This window comes from Paramisgurnus dabryanus, chromosome 2 (genome assembly GCF_030506205.2).
Source record: "Paramisgurnus dabryanus chromosome 2, PD_genome_1.1, whole genome shotgun sequence".
Taxonomy (NCBI): Eukaryota; Metazoa; Chordata; class Actinopteri; order Cypriniformes; family Cobitidae; genus Paramisgurnus; species Paramisgurnus dabryanus.
Genome location: NC_133338.1, coordinates 55,275,747 through 55,294,112, shown reverse-complemented (window position 1 = coordinate 55,294,112; position 18,366 = coordinate 55,275,747). Strand labels below are relative to the sequence as shown.

The 18,366-nt window shown below is 40.8% G+C and overlaps 1 protein-coding gene across 1 annotated transcript; it reads right to left on the bottom strand.

Annotated features, from left to right (window-relative positions):
- Positions 1 to 442: 442 nt before the first annotated feature.
- Positions 443 to 16,777, bottom strand: LOC135743927 (uncharacterized). Its single transcript, XM_065261837.2, has 3 exons — positions 16,422 to 16,777; positions 4,567 to 4,745; positions 443 to 3,521 (listed from the first exon to the last, which is right to left on the bottom strand). The coding sequence occupies exons 1-3, from the start codon at positions 16,579 to 16,581 to the stop codon at positions 2,934 to 2,936; spliced, it is 927 nt and encodes a 308-aa protein (XP_065117909.1). The 5' UTR covers positions 16,582 to 16,777; the 3' UTR covers positions 443 to 2,933.
- Positions 16,778 to 18,366: the final 1,589 nt, after the last annotated feature.

Sequence of the window (18,366 nt, the reverse complement as noted above, 5' to 3'; positions counted from 1 at the left end):
CTTGGTATTCAATTTGTTATTTTTTAAATTGCATACAAATCCAAAGATGCAGTAATGTAACTCATAAAAGCAATCAGTTTGTTGCAGTTATGTACCTTATACTACCTTTATTTATACTACTGCTTGTGCTATTGTGTATTATGATGTGCTATCTGTCGGTTTTCTGTGCTTTCCACTGCCTCTATTAATGTAAAGCTGCTTTGAAACAATCACAAATTGTGAAAAGCACTATATAAATAAAATTGAATTGAATTTATTTCTTGACCTACATTAATTATTCATGGAACATTATTAGTATGTCTGTGGCGGTACATGCTAACATATAATGTCATCATAAAAATAAGTTTGAAAAGCATTTGAAACACAGTAAAAGGTGGTAAATTGAGACATGTAATCAAATAAAAGAGGGATTTAAACACTGTAAATAGATAGTTGTCATCAATTTTAATAATTACAAAAGCATGATGTAGATGGTCATAATCCTTCTGAATAGGTGTAAATGTTTATATCACCTTTGACATTATTTCTAAATGGGTCAGTCTGTCACTAAACAATAGAAAAATACATTTAAAGGGACACTTCACCCATTTGCATTAAGCTTTGTATAGTTAGAACCCCAGTCATGTTTTTGAATGGTTGTGCATCATGTTCTCAGTTGCTGCTGAGACAGGAGAAATACAGATTTCAGTGTTGCAATTCCTTCTTTCAATGATGTAAAAATCATAATTTTGCATCATTGAAAGAAGAAAGTCCAATATCTTTGTTGAGGGGGTGAGACTACAAACACCCCTTTTCTCGGTCAAATAGGCACCAAATTCTAAATGTATGTTACATTTCGACTACAAATATGACACTTTTTCAACAAAGATTAATGTTTCTACGGGTGAAATGCTCCTTTAAAGAATGCAATGCAAAGATGTGAGTAAACAAATTTTAGCATTTTTTAGATTTGTGTAAGAAATATCTCATGACCTTTCATAAAGTTGAGTTTTAAATTTATCATCTTTATATTGAAAACAGAACAATGTCAGACCTGTAACTTAAAAGTAAATTTGAAAAGCATTTGAAACAAAGTAAAAGGTGGTAAAATGAGACATGTAATCAAATAAAAGAGGGATTAAAACACTGTAAATAGATAGTTGTCAGCAATTTTAATAATTACAAAAGCATGATGTAGATGGCCATAATCCTTCTGAATAGGTGTAAATGTTTATATCACCTTTGACATTATTTCTAAATGGGCCAGTCTGTCACTAAACAGTAGAACAATACATTAAAAGAATGCAATGCAAAGATGTGAGTAAACAAATGTTAGCATTTTTAGTGACTTTTCATAAAATTGAGTTTTAAAGGCATCATCTTTATATTGAAAACAGAACAATGTCAGACGTGTGACTTTAGGTAAAGTGCATTTCTAGATTATTTTATGGACAAAATTAGTTTTTATAAAATAATAATATGTATAAAATTTATTTTGTAAAGTAATTAGAAATGTATTTCAGAGTGTTTCACACCTAGTGTTTTCATTATCACAAGCAAAATAATTCAGTCTTTACAATAAACTTTATGTTAGTCAATTAGTGTCAGCTTTTACATGATACAAAACTTTTGCATTTATTGCAAATGCTTTATGAACAAAACCGAGTACCAAAATCATGTGAAGGATACTTTGTAATTTAATTATCAACATTGAACAGTCAATTAGGTCCCTTATTTTGTAATATAAAAGCTTTAAAAAAAATCAACAGCCAGCTAGTTTCAAAATGTGTTTTTATTCGTGTGTGTAATAAATATGTATATATATAAAAAAAAGAGTATGTTCACATTAAACAAAACAGTGCTGATTATTGTGCACTGAAAAAAATGTTATGTTGAATTTACTTAATTTTATTATGACAAGAAGATGCACACAATTAATTTATCTAACTCCAGATATATTTTTTAAGCTGAGTGTACTTATAATTTATCAATTGAGTGTACTTATATTTTATATGTAATTTCAGATTAATTATATTCATAATTATTTTGAGTAGAATTTGCTCAATTTTTTTATGTTCAGTACACTAAAATTATTTATGTGCAAACAAATCAATTTAATGGTTTAATTTCTACATACTAAAATAATCCAATCGTTTTTTAAATCTCTTATTCTATTTAACTTTTCACATTTAACTGCCACATTATGTTGAGCAAGTAAGAAGAGACTCAATAGATCTCAGTACTGGCATAAGCACAGTTATTGCTTACATCATGATTTTCATCGTGTCACCTATTGTCTATACACAAGCACCACTCTTCTGAATGATGGTAACCACAAAACTCAAAACAGAAACACAAACTCTTCTAAATCTCAAATGTAATTTAACCTGAAACACTAACAAGTCTTTCTTTTTTGTTAAAAACACAAAAAAATAGCGTTTAATTTCAAATTTTACTCTCCAAATGCAGTCCCATGCAAAGCATGCTGGGAAGTACAAGCCCACTGCCTAGTTAGTTATATTTACTTAAATAATTCAAGTAGTTTCAACACAAAATTTCCTTCTTACAAATTTGGGTGGATTTTACATAATAAAATTAAGTGAAATTTACTCAATAATTTGTTAATTTAGAATTAACTTAAATTTTGTGTGTTATTTTTACTTTTTACATTTTTTTAATAGAATTTTATAATTTCTTTTAAGTTAAATTTACTAAGGCATAGAATCATTTTTTTCAGTGTGGAGCTCAACAACAATGCTGATGTCCACCAGCAACAGTAACACGGTAGCACTCAACAGTTTAAACACAGAGAAAGGATCACTGTACATTCAAGTTGAAGTACCTTCAAGTAGTGCACTACTGTAATAAAATAAAAAGTTTTTAAATAAAAATGTGTAAAAAAATAGTGTTAAAAATACAAAATAAAACAACTATTTACAGTTTGATTACAATGGCTAGTCATAGGCATGATCAGGTTGTGATTCCAAAAGTGATCTATGAAAACCATGGCCAGAGCCATAATAAGACTGCTGAGAAGTAGGCTGGGCCGATGGTAGACCTGAATTGACCGGTTGAAATGTGCCTGGGGTAGGTTGTCCAGGTGACGACAATGATCGGTTTCTATCAGTCTGCTGTGCATTGTAAATGAGGACCATTATGCTTCTCTTGAGTCGTGATACGAGAACCGGGTCTTGAATGTCCCTCAATTCTAAAGCCACCTGGTTCCCAAAAAAACTTAATGTGTCCATAGTTGGTTGTGAATCCACCTGTGCAACCATCTGCTTTAACAAATCGAGCTTTTGCAGCTCAATAGCACCTTCGGACACCCTCTTTTGCTTATGAATATTGGTGTTCCGACCCGTCTGTTTACCACTATCACCTGAGGCAGTTGAAGCGGTTTCAGACGATGGAGAGGCTTCTTCACTGCACCGATTTGGGGTGGACGCAGTGCATGGGGAGCTATCCAATGATGGTGTATCAGGCCTTATGTCTGAGAGGTCCAGATCGTCTGCATCACTCTGCTCAGTGAATGATGCACCAAGCTGAAACAGAGAACATGGTGATATGATTAAGAAAGAACTACTTACATTAACGCAGTTCAGCAGTGTAACATTTAAGTCATGGGAGCAGAATAAACTATTACTCTAGCATGTGTGACAGCGTATGTTTGTATATATTTGTGTGTTTTTCAGTGATTTTTTTTAGTCAGTGACTGAGCGAGTGTGCATGTTTGTATGTATAAATTAATGTGTATACGAGTATTAATATGTATGTGTTGGTGTATGAGTGTTACATCACATTAAGTGTATGCTATTACACTGTAAGCCCATACAGGTTGATTGAACCTAAAACATTTATGGAAACTCGTTGCCCTAAAAAAGTTAATTTTGCCTGGTTGAAATAACAATTAATTTTAAGTTTAATGTACTTAATGTTTTAATTTCTTCCAATATTCCTGCACTCTTAACCCAGATTCGATGACATTATGTGTGAGGAAACCCATTGCATATAACTTTAGTTTTTATTACATTTGATGTTATAAATGGTTTTATAACAAAAATTAATGACTGACTTTAAGTCAGTCATTGAATAAACGTGATTCTCCACAGAAACACACAAAAAATGTGTTTTGACATACATTGTCAGTACTGTGGAGAGAAATACAGTAAAATGTTTTGAACAGGCTTCATGTACGGAAACACTGATCACCTGAATGGTGACTTCACAAAATTATAATTTACAACAAAACAACATCAATAATATAAGAGCTTGAACCTATATGACATTTTATTAACAAATATTTGAGTACAGAAAGTTCTTATCAGTTTTTAATTTGTGAAAAAGCAGAAAATAATCAAAATATTCAGGCGCAAAGGATTATGGGTATTCCTCACAACATGAACTAATAATTTTAAGTTCATTTTACTTGAATGTTTTAGTTTAATAGATTTTGTAAGGTTAACAGTTAAATCAACAAATCAATTTAAGCTTTGGCTTCAAAACAGAAAATATTAATGATTTTTCCTTGATTGTTTGAGTAAAGACAATTTCTGGGTTAACAGTGTACAAGTTGAATGTTTAACTTACTGTTGTTTTGGATGGCCGGTGGACAATATATGTTTTTATGAAATCCATAACTCTCAGAAGCCACTTTTGCCGTGGAGTCCAGGGTTTGTTTCCCCTCCCACTTGGTTTGGGTTTCATCAAACGGCAGTACTGCGTTCGCAGAGATACTGCCCTGGTCTTGATGTCATCAACAGTAAAGTCTAGAAAAAAAATGCATTGTTTTCAGTTTTTATACACCCCTACAAAATCGTTTATTTTATTTGTCTGTTTCAAACTAAATATGAGAATTTAATTCTGCCCTGGTTTAATGTATCTCTCGACTGGTACAAAAGGCAGATTGTAAGGTAACTGAATATCCTCTATTACACAATATATAACAATAAACAGACTTACAGTAAAAATAATTATACACTTTATACTGTTTTACCGACATATCACAAAGATAGTGTAGCAAATGGCTCGGAGTCAGATTGGGGCCATTTGGCATCTGGATTTCAACAGCCCTAAAATTGTGATAATTAGATAACCCTGTCTCCTCTATCACCTATCAAGGCTGTAAAGTGGGCGACAATTAAAACAAATGCCGTCTTCAAAGGAAGTTCAAAGGAATTCCACCAGAGTCCACAGTCGCCAGAGACACAGCAGGGGGGGCACGGACTATATGTCTGTGATGAAACCACATTTAAAGATCACAATGAGCTGTTTAAATGTATATATATTTTATATCCCTTTACTGCATGATCGTGTATGTGTGATGTAACTGTGTGTTAACACTTTAGTTAGATTTTGTTCACTGTAGCATGGTTCATATCTTAGGTATGAAATTATTATTCAACGTGATCTTAAACCCATGTCTTGTCTAGTATCAAATTAATCCACTCTTTATTTCCTAATCATTTCTATGTATCATATTACCATAAGCCGCATCAATGTCATTTAATATCGATTTGAAGAGTTATGGAAACAAACTTTTATCATTTGGCATTTACGCAAATGTGATGTCTGAAAGAACAAAGGCTTGTTTCCCGCGCGATCGAACACTTCGCACATTGGTCATTTCACCTAAAATGGGCTGGGCGCGTGAAAGGTCAAAACGGCCTATCGTCCAAGCCATCGTTGCTCAGTTGCTCAGCGCTCAATCGCTCAATCACCCAGGAGCGCTCAGTCGCTCGGTTACTCAGGTAACCCGTCAGCGCAGTTTGGAAACTCGCTGAGACTCACCCAGAGTCCCTCGGATTCATCATCTTTTCTCTGAGCCCTGTCCTACTTTTCGGGACAGTAATTTCCTGGCTTGCACTTTGCACTTCGAGTTCGGACAATTTACGCGGAACACTCCGCCATACGGAACAACCAAACGGACTTACGAGCACACCTGGATTATCTCTCTCTCTCTCTCTCTGCTCGCACCCGCGCGCACCAGACACGTCGTACTACATCATAAAGAGCCAAATGCAAGTATTAACCTTGTTCTACTCGCTGATGTTTAAGCTTTACCCCTTATGAAAATTAAGGCGATCCTTAGAGATTTTCCGATGGTTTGTGCAGATGTTAAGCAATAGTGTTTTTGCCAATCTTTTACTCTCTCTCTAGCTTTTCAGTCTTTTCTTTCTCATCTATGTTTTATGTTATTGTATATGTGCATGTTTAGTTAGTCGTTGTGTGTACTTCGTTTTGTAGTTAATAAACCGGTTTTGCATTTTCACAATTGAATTGTTTCTGTGTTCAATGCTCACGAAATTAAAGTCACTATTTCTGCCTTTTGATCCAGCTACACGCTGCGAGTAGCACTGTATATCAGTAAGAAGGTTAATTTTAAAGGCCATGAAATTAACATTTCTTAGACGTTAATATACGATTATGGATATATGTCTTCGGTGGACGAACATATTAATTAATTGTTATTATTAATTCTGCTACGCCAGGTAAAACCTGATAAACTTGTATAATTAATTACAGTTAGTTATACATAATATTCCCTTTTGAGCTAAAATCTAAGATTCCCTTGGGAATCCCCGTAGTATTACAGTCGGAGGTTTATATTGTTTCAAATAACTTTATTCCCCTCCTCCCGCTGAATCGCTACATATTAATGGTGGAGAACGCGCGGGCAGATTTAAACATTATTTTCTGAGCAAACCAGTTACAAATCAAATGTGTTTTTGCATTGTGTGAATGAAAAAGAACTATCAGCTATAACTGATTTCGTTCTTTATTTGTATGAATGAAAATGTATTTTCCTGTATCATTTTCAGGACGTAACAGACTCGCGCCCCTGTTATGTATAGCTAACTGCAGTCTTTAAGGTAACCGTATTAAAAACACTTTGATACGCTGCATTACTGTCTGATTCCGCCTAATAAAGAGTAGAATTCCTTTATGTAGAGCGAAGCGGTGGTCGAGTGAGTACTCTCATCTGATAAGGTCTTTTTGTTTAATCTCCAGGAAATGATTTGCAATTAGAGAAGCTGTCTATTGTATTTTTCCATTTTATTCACGTACGTGGATTTTTTTAAATTGAAAGCACCGAGGGTAAGACTTCAATTTTTTTAAGGAGATGAAAACTTGATCAAGTATTTATAGTCACAACGTACGATAAAGCACGTTGGACTCTTTGTTTATTGCGTGTCCCGGTAACTAAGCCAAAATTAAAATAGGCAGTGCAAACATGAGCAAATTACATCCGTCGTCTTAGCAACGGAGCGGCCGCCGATGTAATTGTTGAATAGAAGCGAATCTTTGTCAGTTTAAAGCGTACTACCTAGTTCTAACACTAGATGTCAGTCTTGAGTGTCTAACACTTCTCCTTCTTCTCTACTTTACGCCTGACTTCCGCTTTCTTTGTTTGTTGGGCGAAATATCGCCATCTGGTGGGGAAAGTTCGTTTGGCCCTCTCATAAACTCTTTTGGGAAGTGTATGACAGGAGTCAAACTTGGAATTTTGGCCTTACTTCAATAACTAGGTTATTCTACTACTTTGTAGTTTTATTTCCTACGTATTGAATGTTATGGTCTTAAATTTATAAATAATAATTAATATTGCTGTGGCTTTATTAATTTATTGTTTCTTTATTTAATTTTTATTTAATTTTGATTTATTTTATTTTATTTCATTTTTGCTGTTCTCTCTCGCTCCTTACTTTCCTGTTCTCTTTTCTATTGTAGAGATTGTATTTTAATTAAGTTTAAATTTAAATTTAATGCAGTTTGATTTATTTTAAAGTTTAATTGAATCAATTCTTTACTGTGAATAGAATTCAGCCCCATAAGTCCCATTCTCAGTGAATTCATTTATGTTTTAACTGGTGCAATAGGATAAGCCCCTGTGCATCTCTTTAAAGCTAACACTTGATAGATGAATCAGGACTTCGCCAGCGGTGAGTTCTACAAGAGACCGGTCCCGCGGAACTGACTCGAGTGTGTACAGTCGGGGTGCTGCGGTAGCTCCCTCCTTTAGCACCTTAGGCAGCAAGACACAGTGCGACCTCTGCCACCGGGCACTCCAATCGCTAACCGTGCCAGCTGACACACAAAGCCCTAGCGGCAGTGCCAGTTGGTGGGCGACACCTTTGAGTGCGGCCTGGCGGTGTGAAGGGCGTGATTGTTGAGCGGTCGAGGTGGGGAGGGCAGAAGGCCCGGCACTCTTGGCTGCGTGCTCAGGGAAGCGCCTTGTCTCTGTGTTCCACCCTGGGTTGTCTTAAATAGTCAACAGGTGTTAGTGTAAAAGAGATACACTTTTCTCCCCTCTGTAGCCACTAGAGGCACCAGATCCCTCTCACGTTGGGTCTAGCCCAGCCACTCTAGCTAAGCCACTCCCCTAGCTCGCATGACTCCATAGTGCCCTCTCCCTGTAAGGCCCTGTCATCAAATCTAGGGTAGAGAACCTGCTAAGCTGAAACAGGAAACCCCTTTTTCCACCTGCTTTCCTCTTCATTTTCCCAGCCTTAGGACTTCGTCTGTTGGCTGTCTCAATTCCCATTTTCAGTTTATTTCTATTTTTATTATTATTATTTTATTTGTTTTATTTTTTTTATTTATTTGTTTATTTTTCCTCTCTTTTCTGTTCCTATTTCATTTCCAGCAACCTATCCTCCTCATTCTTTATTTTATTTTGTTTTATTTTATTTTAATCATTATAATTAATTAATTTTAATTATTTTGATTCACTTTATTTTTGGGCTGAAAGAGCAAAACTGCACAAACCATAAGGAGAATTCATTAGTAATACGCTCGATAAACCAAATGTCCAAGGCGACCTATAGGTTTTAACAAAGCGACAAATTACTAAACTTTTTCCCTTTTTTTTTCCCCCCACACTGATTATCTGTGCCGCTGGAGAAAGGCCCTGATAATAAGCTCATAGCCCACACATATATATATATATATATATATATATATATATATATATATATATATATACCTTTTTTATTGCCGTAGCTCGTTGAACTGTGCGGACTCGCATTGGCTCTTTGTGTTTTCTCTTCTATCAGTGTGTCAACATGTCCAGATCACCAAGCCCTGTCAACCACTGGGACCAGCTAGAGGCCTGGCTCAGCGCTGTGACATCTGAACTCCTGCCCAACCTCGCCAATGAACTGCAACACTTGGAAAGAGAGCAACTCGACGGCACCCTGAACAAGTTCATAGCCCTCGACCCAACGAGGAGCTACAGTCACAAGGATATAGCCAAGATCACAGGTGCCATCGCTCACAACCTCATCATCCAGCGTAAACTGGGCGAAAGGAACATCGCCCAACTGGAACAGGATGCAGCAGCTCTACAGCTCCAAGCGGCAGAGGCACGGAGGAATCAGGAGGACGCGCAGAATCGTCTAGATCAGCTGACACAGGGATTAGAGGATCAACACCCATCGACGGAGGAGGAACACTGGAGGCTAAAGGACGAGATTGGACAACTCCAAGAGGCCTTGTCAAAACTCCGCACAGACACAGAGCACAAGGAGCAACAGGAAAAGACAGCCAGAGAAGAGCTGTCCGGAAAGCTCCAGCAGGCTGAACATCTTCTGGTCAGAGCAAAGGTAGAACTGAAGGAACGTGATGCCAAGCTGAAGGCCTGTGAGAATCACCTGCGAGCGGCTCGAGATGAAGGTCAAGCTCTGGCTCAGCAACGAGACCAGGCGAGGGACGACCTTGACTCCGCCCAAAGAGAACTCATTTATGCATATAAACTGCAAGCTGAACAAGTAAGGGAAAAAGCAACCTTTCCCTTTCATTCAACCAGTGAGCCTGCACCCTCCCACCAAAGCTTTTCTGTTGAAAAGGGGGGCGGGAGCCCACTGTTAAAGACATCATCCAGCATCCCAGAACCTCTCACTACCACAGAGGGGTGGGAACAAACAAATTTCCCGAGGTCACCTGCAGACATGCCCGGCGTGGCACCCAAAGACCTCGACAAGCTGGCTAGAAATATCCCAACATTTACCCCAAACCCTGCAGGTGGCCATGACATCCACGCTTACCTGCAGGACATTGACTTTTATGTGCAAACGCTGCCGAATGTAACCACAAGAGACAAACTGTATCTGCTACGGATCACTTCCAGTCGTGAGGTGAGGAGTTTCCTTGACCGGCAGTCAGAAAACGTCAAGATGGATTACGAGCAGCTGCAAAAGGCCTTAATAGAAGAGTTTTCGGATCCAGAGTCAGAACAAGGACTAGTTATGGCAATGGATCTCAAACAGAGCAGAAACGAAACTCCACAGGCCTACTACAACAGACTCAGGCGAGCTTACTTCGGCTCACGGAATGAGCCTGAAATGGAGGAGGACTTCAACTTCAGGACCCTTTTCCTTCGAAATCTTCACTTCACAGTGAGCCAACACTTAGGGGTTATGGCCTGCCCTCGCACGATGACAACCAGGCAGCTGCGGGACTTGGCCCATAAAGCTTATGGTAAACAAAGAACGGCCTCTGAAAAGACTGTTAAAAACCCTGTTATTCTCCCTGTCTCTGAACTGTACCCTAAACTACCACTGGAGGGCGCACGACTGCGCCACAGTGAAAGACCTTTCAACAGAGGGCCAAGAGACTTTACAGCCAGCCAGGAATGGTACGGCCATGAAGGGGCTCGTCCCAAGCACCAAATGGGACACGCCGAAAGGTCATGGAGCCGGCTAAACTCATCAGACAACCAGAAGGGTGGCGGCTCGTGGAAACCTGGCCGACGACCTAGAGGTAACCGTCCTGCACCTGGCAGATCAAATACGGGTAACAGTCCAAACAGTCAACAGAGAGATCAGTCTCGATACACACAGAGCAAGGCTAAGTCTGAACTACCCCAGAAACAGAGTGACACAGACACGTCTGAATCAGCAGAGATTCTGAGAATATTGAAGGAGTTAATCCAAAAGAGGCCCCACAAGCAGGACCACGAAGACAAACCCGACTCTTTATTCATTTCACAAACCAAAGACTTTGGCGTACAAACAATATCTCAGACACCAACCAACCAAAGCCTGCAAGTACCAGAGAGTGCTGTGTTAACTGTCTCCTTCCCTACAGAGTCACAGGAAACCAGTTTTAACTGCCTTCCCGTTAATACAACAGCCCCAGTACCAAGCCTCCTGGGAAACCTGATCGAAAGAGGAGAAGCAAAAAAGCTATATCTATCCATCACCTTGGAAAATGAGGTCGAACTAGAAGCCCTCGTCGACACCGGAGCTGACCTAACGCTGATGTCATCCCAGCTTTTCACCAGACTCCAGAACAGAGCTAAGGCCCAAAATTTGACCCTTAAACCCCAAAGGTGTATGCTGAATGTGCAGTCTTACAGCCAGACTGAAGTTCAACTGCAACAGGTGGTTCCCATCCACCTGACGATCGGTCCTATGAGCATCATACACCCTGTGTACATCTCACCAATGGACTCATACCCTCTCCTCATTGGCAAAGACCTGCTAGACCGCTTTGAACCCTTAATGGACTTTAAACAGTTAAAAATTTGGGCTCAAGTGCGAGAACCTTTACCCTTTCAATCAGCCAGATCATCTGAGGTAAACTGCCAGGTCACACAGGTCATGGACGACCCCCCAGCCAGCCGCGGGAACTTCGTCTCAGACCTAAACTCCAAAAGTTCACTGCTCTGCACTCTGCATCCAGCCAAAGACTCAGAGCCATACCCAGGACTTGACGCACAAGTTCAACAGAATTTAAAAGATGCAGATGCCATGCAGGATGATGCAGATCATCAGAAACTACAAGCCTTTAACATCGCTACCCTAGCTATGTTAAACCACCTCTCAGACCCCTCCACCTACCCTATCACAAACTCTGACATGTCTGCTGCTCCAACCCGCAAACGTCTCAACGATGTCAGGCACCTGCTGCGCATACAACACAACATCCTCTGGTATGTCCCTGATGAACGCACTACACCTGCGCTTGTGGTTCCTCAGGCCCATAGGGGGGTCCTACTGATGCATGCGCATGACACAGCATGTGCTGGACACCATCGCACAAAAGCCACGTATGAAACACTGAAACAGGTGGCATACTGGCCTGAAATGCAGCAGGATGTAGCACAATACATCAAGGGATGTCTGGTTTGCTGCCAGTTCCATCCGGCTAACCCAAACCAATGGGCACCACTGCAAAAAAGAGGTGTCAACTTCCCATTGTCAGACCTCCAGATAGACTGGGTTGGACCATTACCCAGGTCAACGAGGGGCAACGAACACTTTCTCACGGTCATCTGCCAATTCACAAAGTTGGTAGAATGCTTTCCAGCACCCAATGACACCACCCAGACCACAGCATACACCACTCACCAGTATCTGGATGAACTTCATCTGGGAACGACCTTCGCTTTTCAAACAACCAAGATCTGGTACTAGAGTTTCGCCCCGCCAATTCAGACAGCTCACCAGCAGCTGTCAAAGAAATTTCTGCCACACTGGGCAGGACCTCATGAGATTGTGGACAAACTCTCTCCCGTCGCATACCGAATCAAGATGGGCAGGAGTCAGAAGGAACCAATTTTCAGAGGGGTCCACCGGAACCAAGTCAAGAGACACTCAACATTGTGGCATGACAGTAAAGGGGGGACTAGCACTAACCAGGCCAAACTCCCACCACACTGCCTCATCACTAAAACTCTGCCACCTAGGGAACAGCCGCTAATGAAAAGAAAGAGAGCTGTCCTGACCAAACAAGGACCTGTAGCGCTCACCTATTGTTCTTTCTCTCTCTCTCTCTCTGTCACCAGGATGCTGCTGTGGATCACTGTCCTGTACATCAGCCTACAAGGGGGGTGGTCACAACCTGAAATCGTGTCGCCGGGTCCAGCCTCAGGCATCGTCCTAAAAGAGCAACCTGGACTCCTGATCACAAACTGCAGAACACATAGCCAAAAGGTCTATGTCCGACTCAACCCCCGTGATGTCTACAGAGCACACTACACAGCATCAGCACCAGAAACCAGTTGGGCAGGAGAACGATGGGCGCAGAACGCTATGTTTCACGCAGAGGCCGACATCACACACATGCTGTACCAACTTCAGAAGATGACTGTCACACAAGCAGATCTCAGCGGACAAACCAAGCGTCCCAAGCGGTTCCTGGGAGCCCTACTCGGAGCCGCCGCAGCAGTCGGAACTTTGTTCAACATTGGAGTCACCAGTGTCAATGCAGTCAGCATAGCCACGGTGAGACGACATGTGAATGAGATCCAGGAGGAAATACCTCAACTGAGAGAACAACTGACAGCTCAAAGCAAATCACTGCAAACCATGGGAAAATCCTTAAAAGATACTGTCGTAATTCTCAACACACACAGTGTCGCACTGAAACAAACAGTGAACTCTTTGAAACAGATTTTCTCAGTACTGCAGGTGGATCATGCCTATTCTCAACTGGTCACAGCTCTGATGTCAGACATGCTGCGCGAGGTGAGCTCCTCTGTGGACAGTCTAGCCATGGGTAGAATTCCACCCTACCTGGTACCCCTAAGCCTGGTACAGACCATTTTATCCTCTGCCACTGCAGGGCCAACAAACACTCTGCAGGCGCATCTGGCCTACTCCCTAGGTAGCGCAATTCCCTTAAGCATAGCCCCTGAACAAGGCGAACTTGCTTTTCTGATAAACCTGCCAATCATTGAGTCACACAACATCTACAGACTCAAAGACATTGTCAATGTTGGCTTTTGGCAGGGAAACACCCACATCAGAATACGCACCCCCGACGTTGTGGCTTACCATGACAGCAATGAACAGCTGTACCTTGCACCAAACCTGCGCATGTGCAGCCTCACGAAAGACATTCATTATCTCTGCCCCAGCAAACCTTTCCTTCGGGACAACACTGACGGCATCTGTGGGCTGCGGCCCATGAAGATTGACTCTCGTTGTCCTGCCTCAGCTAAACCACGAGCCGAGGTCACTAACACCCAAGCAGAAATCGTAGGTGACCGATGGCTGGTCAACACCCCAGCCAGCACAGCCATTTTGACCTACGACCAACACGACACAGCCACCCGCATCAGTCTACCAAACCAGACGATGTGGATTCAAGTTCCAAAGGATGCGATTCTTCACATCGACGAACTCGCACTCTATCACCTTCCCAGTGAGGAGTACCACACCGAACTGGAAATTTCAACTTTCTTCAGGGACCACAACTTCACTTTAGACCCTGAACTGGAGATGAGGATTGCAGAAGGGGGGACCCAACTAATTGATGTCACGCCCATCGACACTGCCCTCCAGGCACTTGCTCGGATGCCAGCTATGCACAGCCTCCCTGTTGTCCGAGCCTGGACCGCCGCTGACACGGTACTGTGCCTCTCCACAGGAGTAGGATATGCCCTTACTCTTGGCCTCGCTTTCATCCTGTACCGAAGAGTCAGCGGGATGCAGGAAACAGTGAACAAGTGCACAGCTGCCCTCCCTCGAGCCTTCAAGCGGAACCGTGGGAAGCAAGACACACAAGCCGAGCAAGAGCCCAACCTCATCGAAATCACCCCTCTGCAGGCATGCAGAAGCGCTGCAGAAAATTAAGATACACCTGCCATCCAGACCAAATGACCTGTCCAACCATCGCCTATTGAACCATCGCCCACCAAAGTCTCTCAAGACCCTGGTGGCCATGAAGGGGGGATATGTAGCAAATAGCTCGGAGTCAGATTGGGGCCATTTGGCATCTGGATTTCAACAGCCCTAAAATTGTGATAATTAGATAACCCTGTCTCCTCTATCACCTATCAAGGCTGTAAAGTGGGCGACAATTAAAACAAATGCCGTCTTCAAAGGAAGTTCAAAGGAATTCCACCAGAGTCCACAGTCGCCAGAGACACAGCAGGGGGGGCACGGACTATATGTCTGTGATGAAACCACATTTAAAGATCACAATGAGCTGTTTAAATGTATATATATTTTATATACCTTTACTGCATGATCGTGTATGTGTGATGTAACTGTGTGTTAACACTTTAGTTAGATTTTGTTCACTGTAGCATGGTTCATATCTTAGGTATGAAATTATTATTCAACGTGATCTTAAACCCATGTCTTGTCTAGTATCAAATTAATCCACTCTTTATTTCCTAATCATTTCTATGTATCATATTACCATAAGCCGCATCAATGTCATTTAATATCGATTTGAAGAGTTATGGAAACAAACTTTTATCATTTGGCATTTACGCAAATGTGATGTCTGAAAGAACAAAGGCTTGTTTCCCGCGCGATCGAACACTTCGCACATTGGTCATTTCACCTAAAATGGGCTGGGCGCGTGAAAGGTCAAAACGGCCTATCGTCCAAGCCATCGTTGCTCAGTTGCTCAGCGCTCAATCGCTCAATCACCCAGGAGCGCTCAGTCGCTCGGTTACTCAGGTAACCCGTCAGCGCAGTTTGGAAACTCGCTGAGACTCACCCAGAGTCCCTCGGATTCATCATCTTTTCTCTGAGCCCTGTCCTACTTTTCGGGACAGTAATTTCCTGGCTTGCACTTTGCACTTCGAGTTCGGACAATTTACGCGGAACACTACGCCATACGGAACAACCAAACGGACTTACGAGCACACCTGGATTATCTCTCTCTCTCTCTCTCTGCTCGCACCCGCGCGCACCAGACACGTCGTACTACATCATAAAGAGCCAAATGCAAGTATTAACCTTGTTCTACTCGCTGATGTTTAAGCTTTACCCCTTATGAAAATTAAGGCGATCCTTAGAGATTTTCCGATGGTTTGTGCAGATGTTAAGCAATAGTGTTTTTGCCAATCTTTTACTCTCTCTCTAGCTTTTCAGTCTTTTCTTTCTCATCTATGTTTTATGTTATTGTATATGTGCATGTTTAGTTAGTCGTTGTGTGTACTTCGTTTTGTAGTTAATAAACCGGTTTTGCATTTTCACAATTGAATTGTTTCTGTGTTCAATGCTCACGAAATTAAAGTCACTATTTCTGCCTTTTGATCCAGCTACACGCTGCGAGTAGCACTGTATATCAGTAAGAAGGTTAATTTTAAAGGCCATGAAATTAACATTTCTTAGACGTTAATATACGATTATGGATATATGTCTTCGGTGGACGAACATATTAATTAATTGTTATTATTAATTCTGCTACGCCAGGTAAAACCTGATAAACTTGTATAATTAATTACAGTTAGTTATACATAATATTCCCTTTTGAGCTAAAATCTAAGATTCCCTTGGGAATCCCCGTAGTATTACAGTCGGAGGTTTATATTGTTTCAAATAACTTTATTCCCCTCCTCCCGCTGAATCGCTACAATAGGAATACTACGCCTCCTTTAACATTCAATGACTATTTGTCAATGAAAACAATGACTATTTAATTAACATTTTACCGTATAACGTTTTGATAATGTAATAATAACATTTCCGTTAGCTCACCTGGCTGGTTTAGAGCGTTTGTTATTTCCGTCCACCTTTTCTCTTTCTCAGCGCGGTTGTGGTACATCTCGTGAGAAACATCATACAAGCATTCATGCTCCTGCCACAGTTCGATAAAATTTTGCTCTAATGCTTGAGTCCAACTCTTTCTTGACGACATGTTGTGAATTTTTCCGCGTACTGTTCTTCCGTCTTCTTCTTCTTCTCTTCTTCAGTGTTTGAAAGCAGCGTTTACTCGGTGACCACAACCCATTCCTTGCTCTGATTGGCTGTAGCTCATGACATCATAGAAGGTTGAGTCGCGCGACAGCTCTAGATATCTAGCAAGCTAGATATTATTCTGGTGTCGGCGACGCGTCTGCTCCCCAAAAATGATACCCGAGTAAAGTACAGATCCCTCAAAATTGTACTTAAGTACTGTACTCAAGTAAATTAACTCTGTTACTGTACAACTCTGGAAAATGCCACCATATTAGTCTCATCTGCATTCAAGATGAGAGCGTACGCAGTTTACAAAGGGTTCTCTGTGCTCCTCTGTGCCCCCGCCCTCCGCATTTGTCATACATCACTAAGAAAAGTGTGTACACTATGCTGATGCTCTCTCCTGAATACAGAGGAATCTATGATGGTGGCATTATCGGAAGTTTAAGTGTTTTAAACAGATAACAATGGTCTGCTCTATCAAAGGATTTCTCTTGGTCTTGAGAGGATGCCTATATCTTGATTTTCTATGTTTGCTAATTCAATTGTATCTCTCAAAAGAAAAATATTATCCATAATGGTTCTTTTAGGAACACAAAAAGTCTGATTTGTCTGTATCCCCAAGGTTCTCTTTAAGTCTATTTGAAAAAAACTATGTAAGAATTTTATAATCGGTGCAAAAAAGTGCAACTGGTCTCCAGTTTCTTAAGAGACCCAGATTTCATGGGCTCCCTGCCGGCTCTGCCCTGGTCTCTAGTCTCTGGTCTCTCTGCTGGCTCCGCCTCTGAAGAAAGACTGTGATCTTTGAACCTGTATCCACTACCAGCCACTTGATAACATGGGGGGCTCTGATTTGCCAGGTTCTCTCCTCATTCATCACACACGATCATCTTCACCTGAGTTTTAATTACTGTAACCTGTCACTATGCACTCTCAGCTTACTATTTAAGTTGCAATAGCACTCTTTGAGCGATCTCGTTAATGCAAGCTAGTTTTATAATGCTGCATCTAACTGCCTGAATCTTTTCAATGTCAACCAGGACTTTGCCTTCAAAGTCTACGTTCTACGTTCAAATTAAGAAACGTACTGGAATTAATCTGTGACTAATCTGTGTGTGCTTGGACTATCTTTAAGACTCTACATATAATTTCCATTCACTGATCATGTTGGTGGTTTCTGTTAAGACTATTCAATAAACATCACAGTTTTTGTACATCTCTCTCTGCTGTCTTATGTGACATGATAACACTCGTTAGTACAGTGTCACGACCGGCTCACGCCGTGACAAATGAGGGAGGCAACGAAAACAATTTCTTTGCAAAGGAAATTTATTTAACAAAAATAAACTTCAAAACATTTTAAACAAGGATAAATCACTTAAGAGAATATAATCTTTTAAAATAAAACTACATAATTAACGCAAGCACAAACATCCAAAATAACTAAATTAAGACATACCAGAATAAACAAAACGGAGACCGCAAAAATGAACCAAAAGCCAAAGGGGTAACAGAACAAAGCGCACCCATTACAACATCACACAGGTTTAAATAGGAGTCAACAGGTGTTCCAAATTACAATACTCATAAAGACCCATCCCACTGCCGGCTAAAGTGGGATGAACCCAAGGCACGTCACACATCCCCCCTTAAAATTGATGCATATACATATCAAAATAATTAAACAAAAACTAATTCCCAAAAATGAACACCCCAACCTCCTACCTAAATAGAAACTCTACCT

What these genes read in the sequence shown, in the direction of transcription:
- LOC135743927 (XM_065261837.2), bottom strand. Translation starts at nt 16,581, where the DNA reads ATGTCGTCAAGAAAGAGTTGGACTCAAGCATTAGAGCAAAATTTTATC. An exon ending in AAACGCTCTAAACCAGCCAG is followed by an intron (nt 4,746 to 16,421) that starts GTGAGCTAACGG and finishes TTTTTTTTCTAG; the next exon opens with ACTTTACTGTTGATGACATC. An exon ending in ACCGGCCATCCAAAACAACA is followed by an intron (nt 3,522 to 4,566) that starts GTAAGTTAAACA and finishes TCTCTGTTTCAG; the next exon opens with CTTGGTGCATCATTCACTGA.